The following is a 10,000-nucleotide window of genomic DNA, read 5'->3' on the forward strand; positions in this document are numbered from 1 at the left end:
CACACACACACACACACACACACACACACACACACACACACACACACACACACACACAAGACCGTCCACTCCTTCCCCTGCCTCAAGGAGCTGTGTACCGCCCCCAGGTACACACACACACACACACACACACACACACACACAAGACCGTCCACTTATGATTACCTGGGACAGATTCTCAGATTTGTGGGTCTGACATTCTGGTTCTCAGCTCTGGTTCTTAATTCTGGTCCTTAGTTCTGGTTCTTAGTTCTTAATTCTGGTTCTTAGTTCTGGTTCTTAGTTCTGGTCCTTAGTTCTTAATTCTGGTTCTTAGTTGTGGTTCTTAGTTCTTAATTCTGGTCCTTAGTTCTGGTTCTTAGTTCTTAATTCTGGTTCTTAGTTCTGGTTCTTAGTTCTGGTCCTTAGTTCTTAATTCTGGTTCTTAGTTGTGGTTCTTAGTTCTTAATTCTGGTCCTTAGTTCTGGTTCTTAGTTCTTAATTCTGGTTCTTAGTTCTGGTTCTTAGTTCTTAATTCTGGTTCTTAGTTGTGGTTCTTAGTTCTTAATTCTGGTCCTTAGTTCTGGTTCTTAGTTCTTAATTCTGGTTCTTAGTTCTGGTTCTGATTCTTCCTCTCTCTCTGCTCCAGGTACGAGGACGGGTTCCTGGTGGCTCCGGCGGGCAGCGTGGACCTGGTGTGTGAGCGGCGGCCGCTGGAGCAGGAGAACGAGCGGCTGCGCGGCACGGTGGCGTCTCTGCGGGCGCTGCTGGGGGGGGAGCGAGGGCGGCGCGAGGGGGCGGAGCAAGAGTGTTCCGCAGTGCTGCAGGAGTTCCAGAGGCTGGAGCAGCGCCTCCTAGGGGCCGAGGGGTGCGCGCTACGCGTACAGGTCAGCACACACACACACACACACACACACACACACACACACACACACACACACACACAGCACACACACACACACACACACACACACACTCCTAGGGGCCGAGGGGTGCGCGCTACGCGTACAGGTCAGCACACACACACACACACACACACACACACACACACACACACACACACACTCCTAGGGGCCGAGGGGTGCGCACTACGCGTACAGGTCAGCAGACAGCACACACACACACACACACACACACACACACACACACACTCCTAGGGGCCGAGGGGTGCGCACTACGCGTACAGGTCAGCACTAACACACACACACACACACACACACACACACTCCTAGGGGCCGAGGGGTGCGCACTACGCGTACAGGTCAGCAGACAGCACACACACACACACACACACACACACACACACACACACTCCTAGGGGCCGAGGGGTGCGCACTACGCGTACAGGTCAGCACTAACACACACACACACACACACACACACACACTCCTAGGGGCCGAGGGGTGCGCACTACGCGTACAGGTCAGCAGACAGCACACACACACACACACACACGAGCACTAACACACACACACACACAAGCACTAACACACACACGAGCACTAACACACACTCACAAGCACTAACACACACACACACTGTCTCACCTGTGTCTCAGTCTCACCTGTAACTCAATCTCACCTGTATCTGTCTCACCTGTGTCTCAGTATCTCCTGTGTCTCAGTCTCACCTGTAACTCATTCTCACTTTCACATCTGTAACTCAGTCTCAACTGTATCTCTTTCTCACCTGTATCTCAGTCTCACCTGTAAGTAACTCAGTCTCACCTGTAACTCAGTCTCACCTGTATCTCTTTCTCACCTGTAACTCAGTCTCACCTGTAAGTAACTCAGTCTCACCTGTAACTCATTCTCACTTTCACATCTGTATCTCAGTCTCACCTGTAACTCAGTCTCACCTGTAACTCTTTCTCACCTGTCTCTTTGAATTCTCTCTGCATCTCTCTTATCTCTTCTTTTCCACTCTTCTCTTCTATTTTTTCCATTTTCTCACTTGATCTCTTTTCGTTTTTTTATCTTCGTTCCCTCTCTCCTTCCCTCCTCTCTCTCTCTCTCTCTCTCAGGAGTTAGAGGCGGAGCTTCAGGAGATGCAGCAGTTGCGTAAGTCCCGCCTCTGCCTGCTGGGCCTATCAGGAAGCAGCATGGAGGAGGAGCCGCTGGAACACACCCTGCTCAACTCCGCCCCCGAGACGGACACGCCCGAAGACGCCATCTCCACGGCGACGGCGGCAGGAGGCGGCGGCGGTCAGGGCGGTCAGGGCGAGGGATCGGACTCGTCCGGTGGCGGGAGCGTCCCGGTGCGCAAGAGCTGCAGCGACACGGCGCTGAACGCCATCTCGGCGCGGGACGCCTGCGGGCGACGGCAGGGCAGCTACGCGCTCCACGCTAACGGCGTGCGCAAGCGAGGCATGTCCATCCTGCGCGAGGTGGACGAGCAGTACCACGCGCTGCTCGAGAAGTACGAGGAGCTGCTGGGCAAGTGCCGCCGCCACGAGGAGAGCCTGCGCCACGCCGAGGTCCAGACCTCGCGGCCCGTCTCACGAGACCCCTCCCTGCGCGAGTGCTGCCCCGACGACCCCCCCCCTCCGCAGGCCCAGCTGCCCCGGCCCCCCCCCCACCCCCCCAGCCCCCCCCCCCACACCCCGTCCACCCCCGAGGCCCTGGAGGGCATCAGCCGGCAGGTGGAGGCGGTGGACAAGCGTCTGGGCCAGAACACGCCCGAGTACAAGACGCTGTTCAAGGAGATCTTCTCCCGCCTGCAGAAGACCAAGAGTGACCTCAACACCACCGCCAGCAGCAGCGGCAGCGGCAAGGGACGCAAGGCTAGCAAGTGACCCCGATGCTAGCACACACACACACATACACACACACACACCTCAAACACACACACATACACCTCAAACACACACACACACACACACACACACACACACACACACACACATAAACACACCTCAAACACACACGCACACACACACACACACACACACACACAAATACACCTCAAACACACACGCACACACACACACACACATAAACACACCTCAAACATACACATAAACACACACACACACAAACATATACACACACACACACACACATATACACACACACATGCACATCAACACACTTCAAACACACACACACACACGCACACACCTCACACATACACCAGACATGCAGTACAGTACAGTTCTTGTCCAAAACTACCACGCAAGTGCAAGTAACACACATATTATACACGCACTACAAATACACACATGTATTGCACATACACACACACTACAAATACACACATACACACCTCACATGCAGTAGGCCTACAGCTTGTATGCAACAGCACCGCCAAGGCCAGCAAGGAACTCAAACACTAGCACACACACACACACACACACACACACACACACACACACACACACACACACACACACATACATACACACACACACACACACACACATACATACACACACACACACACACACACACACACACACATTCACACACACACAACTCTACAGCCAGGGCCAAGCTGGCAAGTTGTACACTAGGCTGGCATTTGTACACTAGCAGACACACACACACACACACACACACGTCACATCCAAAACTCCAGCCAAGGCCAGGAAGGCCCGCACGTGACTCCATCTTCCTCTCTTGCTCTACTAAAACTGTTTTACTATTAGCGTTTTTAAAATCATCATTTTATTTTGATCACTGTGTGTATTGATTTAGCCTTATCAAATGTTCTCTTAACGTTCTCTTGGATGTTTATCAGATGTCGATGTCATGGGGAATGATTTCTATTGTCTTCGACTGTAATTAGCCTAGCCTAGTGCTAACAGGCGTTAGCCTCTTGCCTGTATACCCCAGTGTTGGAGAGGTTAGCGCTAACAGCCTTTTGCCTGCAGTGGAGAGGCTAATGCTAAAAGGCATTAGCTCTTGCCTGTATACCACAGTGGTGGATGCGCTAACAGGCATTAGCCTCTTGCCTGCGTACCCCAGTGGTGGATGCGCTAACAGGCATTAGCCTCTTGCCTGCGTACCCCAGTGGTGGATGCGCTAACAGGCGTTAGCCTCTTGCCTGTGTACCCCATGCGCTAACAGGCGTTAGCCTCTTGCCTGCGTACCCCTGCAGTGGAGAGCAGAGATCTTTGGTTCATGGGTCATCTTCTCTGTGGGTGCGTGCCGGGTCAACCCCATCGACCAGTCGGGGCTATGGATCCTCCTCTGTTGTCTTAAGGTACCTCGATTGCCCTCAGGGCCTCTGAAGTGATGATGATGATGATGATGATGATGATGATGCATTTGAGTCGTGTGTATGAGGTCTGCACCTGCTGATCACCTCAGTGTACCACCTGAACGCTACCTGGGCTAAATCTCACCTGTGCTAACACTGGACACGAGAGGACTCAACGCAGGTACTCTACACTTCTTTGTCGCCTGAACTCAGGTAATCCGCTACCTAGGCAACCCCCACCCACATCAGACAGATTGATTACCTGTCCACAGGTACTTCAGATGAATTTATATCACTTGCAGGTAACTAAAGCGGAGATCACCTGTCCAAAGGTATTTAGAATACACGTGTTTGTGCATTTTCAAGGTACCTTGGGCTCGTTCCAACCTACTCTCTGATACCATTACCTGTTCAGGTGATACTGGCCGTGTCCAAAAGTCAAGCGCGCACGCTGATGGTACCTTCTTTCCAGTAGCGTCTCAGTTAGCTTGCTCCTCAGTATGCGTCCCTACCAACATTTGGACAGCACAAACTAGTCGGCGTCACCTGACTCGGGGAGGGGGGTGTGTTGCCGATTTGCATGACGTGTGGAGCTTGACCTGCACTGCGCAATGGATTATGGGATATCTGAGGCCAAAAAAGATGCATCGATGCACACTTGTAATCACGCCAAACAAAGTACCCATCTAGTGAGAGCGCTTGACTTTCGGACAGTCTATTCTGACGTAACTTTTCTGTGTACTTATGCTTCAGACACAGCCCTTATAACCTACTCCTGCAGTCAGGGGGGAATCCAAGCGCCCCATATCCATTAAATCCTCACCTATACCTGTTCAGGTGAGACCTTTACCTTTGTTCAGGTGATACCATTACCTATGTTCAGGTGATACCTTCACCTGTTCAGGTGAGACCTTTACCTTTGTTCAGGTGATACCATTACCTATGTTCAGGTGAAACCATTACCTTTGTTCAGGTGATGCAGTACCTGTACCTGTACCTGTTCAGGTGATACCTGCGATGCTGTGTGTGCGCTGTGGCATTATTATTAAACTTCACTCACTGGCAAACCCTCTCAGCTTGTTTTGTCCTCTGAACAGGTTACAGACTCTTTCTTGTGCAGTCTGATTATCATGGGATTTCTTTACTGACATTGCATCATGTCATTTTGTAAGGTGCTTTGGGTAAAAATGTCTAATAAATATCTAATTGCGGGGTCCAATCACAAACGGGCTTATCCACCTGGCGCACCCGGATCGTTGGTCTGATTGGTTGAAGGACTATCCAAGCGTAGAGTCATTTGGCTATACACTAATCCAGCGAAACAACACAGCGACGCCATTACTGCGTGGCTGGCTGCTAAGAAATTAGCCCCTTGGTTCCATAGGCGGCTGTTGCAGAGGTTAGCTGTCATAATACACATCTTAATACCTTATGTTGTTAATAAATTACCTTCATCGGTAAGTTTTGGCCCAGTCTGACATGACATCATTGATCCAATTTTCCCTTTCACATGACATTTTCTTTCATGAGCAGGATCTCTTGTTAGACATTCTCTGACAGGATGCTTCCATGAAACGAAACGGATATCACTCTTGTAAACTGGATAAAACACACACACACACACACAGATGTTTCTTCTGAACACTTTTAATGTTGACACAGGCGTACAGTAATCTCCAACTGTGATGGATGTGAGAAAAATGACAAAGAAACCCTTTAAAAGATATGACAAGAAACCCTTTAAAAGATATGACAAGAACCCCTTTAAAGATATGACAGATGCCCTAAGAAGATGGAGAGGACAGTGGAGTCAACCAGACAGGACTCTCGCACACACACACACTCTGGAGGACTGACACACACACACACACTCTGGAGGACTGACACACACACACACACACACACACACACACACACACACACACACACACACACACACACTGTGGCCGAGTCTCGTGGGCTGGAACCAGAGGGTCATCACATCGTCCAATCGACATCTAGAGGAGACGAGTCGAGGACTGATTTAACAGGTAAGACTAGGGTGTCAAGGAGTCCACACACACACACACACACACACTCACTCTCTCTCTCTCCCAATAGGTTTGTTGATCGAGCACATCATGTGGAAAAAGCTCAGCAGCTCTTGTAGGAAGTTCCTTTCTGATGACATCGAGGTAACAATGACCTCCCAAGTGTGTTGTAGCACAGACATGTTCCTGAGGCGTGTGTGTGTGTGTGTGTGTGTGTGTGTGTGTGTGTGTGTGTGTGTGTGTGTGTGTGTGTGTGTGTGTGTGTGTTAGTTGCAGCCCTTGTGTGACATGTCATATGAGGTGTGTTATTAGTGGAGAGTGTGTGTGTTTTCCCTGCCTGATGAGCTCAAGCGTCCTTGTCTGAGTGGCTCCCCCTAGTGGTGGGATGTAGTTAGTGCCACATGACGTGCCAGAAGGCTGAAAGGGCGTTGGGTTGAAGTGCCAGGAGCGGAAAGGGTAAACAAAATCAATCACTCAATCAATCAATTACTCAATTAGTCAATCAATCAATCAATCAATCTGTACATCCATCAATAAACCCGTCCACATCAAAACAGCTTTAAAATTAGGCGTGCGTTTAGCGGCGTCGGGCTCATGATTGGTGGAGTGTCAATCAAATCCGTCGCCACGGCAGCAGTGTGAAACGGGTGGCGACGGTAGCGCTGGACTCCTGTATCCCTACTGGCCTTCACACACACACACACACACAGGCCTCTCATTCACTCCATCAAGCTGACACAGGGTGCAGTGCAGCACAGTCACCACCAGAGGGCAATACTGCACCACACACACACACACACACACACACACACACACACACACACACACACACTCTGGAAGAGATGGAGAGGTCCCGCTGGAAGGGTTAGACAGACAGATGACGGGTGTTCCAACACGCGCACACACACACACACACACACACACACACACACACACACACACACACACACACACACACACACACACACACACACACACACACGGTGGAAGGGTTAGACAGAGACAGATGACGGGTGTTCCAACGCAAATTCCAAGGAACGGAAACAGGAGTCTTAGAACACTCGCATAGAACCGTGATGACGGAACCGCCTGAGAGGAGGCGGCGCCGCGTGACTGGTCGTCCGTCAGACTGATCGTCGTCGTGGAGATCGGAAGGCAGAGACGGCCGATTGCTGGCCGCTCGTTGGGCGGGTCTCCCGCTTTTAAGGCCACGTGGAGAAGGGACAACACACACACACACACACACACACACACACACACACACGTGGAGAAGGGACAACACACACACACACACACACACACACACACACGTGGAGAAGGGACAACACACGAAACAGGACACGGAATGAAGAGCGGCGCTACACAAAGCTGCTCACGACTCAGAACACACACACACACACACACACAGAACAGGGAATGAGAGACAGATGTTCTAGAAGTTTCCCCAGACAGCTGGTCTGATGAGATGTGTATCATTTGCTAAGGGGTGGTCTTGAGGCCAAGGGAAGTCTATCACTGCGTGTGTGCGTGTGTGTGTGTGTGTGTGTGTGTGCATGTGTGTGGGTGGGGACTGGTACAGCATTGGGGGGAATGTACGACGACGATAACATAACACAATCAGCAGCACCAACGCCAGATCAACTTAACAAAAAAAGGCAAATCATGGTAAAAAAAAAAAAAAAAATGAAAAAGAAAAAAATGGAAAAATTCTAAAGAGGCCAAAGAGGAATGTTTTGGGGTCGGGGAGGGAAGAGGATGGGTCGGTCGCCGTGGAGACAGATCTGGGAGACGAGGGATGAAGACCACTAGTTACACCAACCTCAGAAGCATCCATTTAACACGAGCATATTTTCACCTTTTACACACAAACAAACCAAAACACAACACATCGGGATTGTGCACGTTTTTGTTTGTCTTCACATATAGATTTATGAAAAAATCCTCTAGAATCGGGGGAGGGGGGGCCTGCTTGGGAACAATATAAAGAAGCAGTGGAAGAAAACGGGGGGGGGGGGGGGGGGGGGGGGGGTGAGGGGGGTGTTGATTGACGATATGGACACTTGGACGGAGGGTGGAAACACGAGGCGCGTTTCTTAGCCATCACCAAGGAAACCAGAAATGCGTTCATGATGACGACAGACACAATGATTGGGGGGAGGGGCATCATCTCACACAAGAAGGAAAGACAGAGGGATGGTTTGCAGAGGGAAGGAGAGAGGGAGGAGGAGGAGGAGGAGGAGGAAGAGTTTAGTCCTTCCACTCCTTCTTGATGTTGAGGTTCCACTCCCAGGACAGGTGGTCGTTCTTGTCGTCGTCGGTGAACTTGCTCTTGATGTTGTAGGTGCCGCGGGCGATCATGCCCTTGGGAGCCTCCTCCAGAGGCGTCAGGAACTCGTACTCCGTCGCCCGCGGACCGTAGCTGCCCACCATGTAGTCCGACTTATCCACTACACACACACACACACACGCGCACACACACACACACACACAGTCAGTTTATTTCGGACACATAACTTGCATATCGATCAAAGACAACAAAATACGTGAGACAAAGAAAAGCAGTAATTTCACACACACACACAAACAAATAAATATAAGGTCATTTTCAGTAACACACACACACACACACACACACACACACACACTCCGTTTATTTCGGACACATAATTTGCACATCTATCAAAGACGACAAAATACGTGAGACAAAGAAAAGAGGTAATTTCTTCAGTAACGCACACACACAGCAAGTTAAAACCAATAACCTGGTGAGGGATTGTGTGTGTGTGTGTGTGTGTGTGTGTGTGTGTGTGTGTGTGTGTGGCCACTAGAAGAGCCAACTGACCTTTCACTCCTTTCCTGTAGGTGGCCTGGACGTACTTCAACCCCGACACGATATCCTTATTCACCTGCAGAGAGAACACACAGTCATCAATACTGTGTCTGTGTCTGTGTCTGTGTCTGTGTCTGTGTCTGTGTCTGTGTCTGTGTCTGTGTCTGTGTCTGTGTCTGTGTCTGTGTCTGTGTCTGTGTCTGTGTCTGTGTCTGTGTCTGTGTCTGTGTCTGTGTCTGTGTCTGTGTCTGTGTCTGTCACACCACAAACTGGTTAAAACACACACACACACACATATTTTGCCCATCTGTATGGACGTGATTACTTGACGGAGAGAGGATGGCGTCACCTTGAAGCTGATCTTTATTCTGTATTCCACGCCTTCCTTCAGAATAAACGCCTGCTTCTTGATGACGTCCAGGTCACCTGAGAGAGAGAGACACACACACACACACACAGTCAGCTGAAACTAGTAGATTACTACAGCAATGCATAGACAGAAAGCACAAGGAGGAGAGAATGGCTTGACCAGCAGGTGGTGTGTGTGTGCGCGTGTGTGTGTGCGTGTGTATCTCATAGGGATTTGGTGCTCTTAACTATGTCCGTATTTGACCCCGTGTGTGTGTGTGTGTGTGCGCGTCTGTGTCGAACTTTCTAAAAACATTCTGATTTTGGAAGCATGTTGTTGCTTTGATGTGGTTTTCTGAGAATAAAAGACCAAAAAGACCAAACTACTAGTCATCAGCAAACGCTCTAGCAGTGTGAGGTTACAGCACCACACTGATCGTGTGGGACACACACACTGCGTCAGAGGCTTAAAAAAGAAAAAGAACTCACACACTCCTTTGCAGAGTTAAAAGAACTCCAACACCGTCTCAATTGGCGTACTTCCGTGAGTGACCCTTAAGTGCAGTTTGTATTGTTTGGTGCAGTGTATGTTGCGTGCGAATGTGTGTGTTGT

General features: G+C 50.1%; 2 protein-coding genes across 2 annotated transcripts in view; one reads left to right on the forward strand and one right to left on the reverse strand.

Annotated features, from left to right (window-relative positions):
• Positions 1 to 2,773, forward strand: part of cdr2l (cerebellar degeneration-related protein 2-like) — a 17,448-nt gene extending 14,675 nt beyond the window's left edge. The window contains exons 5-7 of the mRNA XM_062526892.1: positions 629 to 866; positions 2,003 to 2,499; positions 2,566 to 2,773. Coding sequence (XP_062382876.1) covers positions 629 to 866; positions 2,003 to 2,499; positions 2,566 to 2,773 — 943 coding nt within the window. The remainder of the gene's footprint in view (positions 1 to 628; positions 867 to 2,002; positions 2,500 to 2,565) is intronic.
• A 3,037-nt stretch (positions 2,774 to 5,810) lies between these two features.
• arhgdia (Rho GDP dissociation inhibitor (GDI) alpha) overlaps positions 5,811 to 10,000 on the reverse strand; it is a 28,685-nt gene continuing 24,495 nt past the window's right edge. The window contains exons 4-6 of the mRNA XM_062525989.1: positions 9,389 to 9,465; positions 9,052 to 9,115; positions 5,811 to 8,656 (exon numbers count right to left, since the gene is read on the reverse strand). Coding sequence (XP_062381973.1) covers positions 8,457 to 8,656; positions 9,052 to 9,115; positions 9,389 to 9,465 — 341 coding nt within the window. The 3' untranslated portion in view covers positions 5,811 to 8,456. The remainder of the gene's footprint in view (positions 8,657 to 9,051; positions 9,116 to 9,388; positions 9,466 to 10,000) is intronic.

The sequence above is a fragment of the Sardina pilchardus genome, chromosome 22 (genome assembly GCF_963854185.1).
Source record: "Sardina pilchardus chromosome 22, fSarPil1.1, whole genome shotgun sequence".
NCBI lineage: Eukaryota > Metazoa > Chordata > Actinopteri > Clupeiformes > Clupeidae > Sardina > Sardina pilchardus.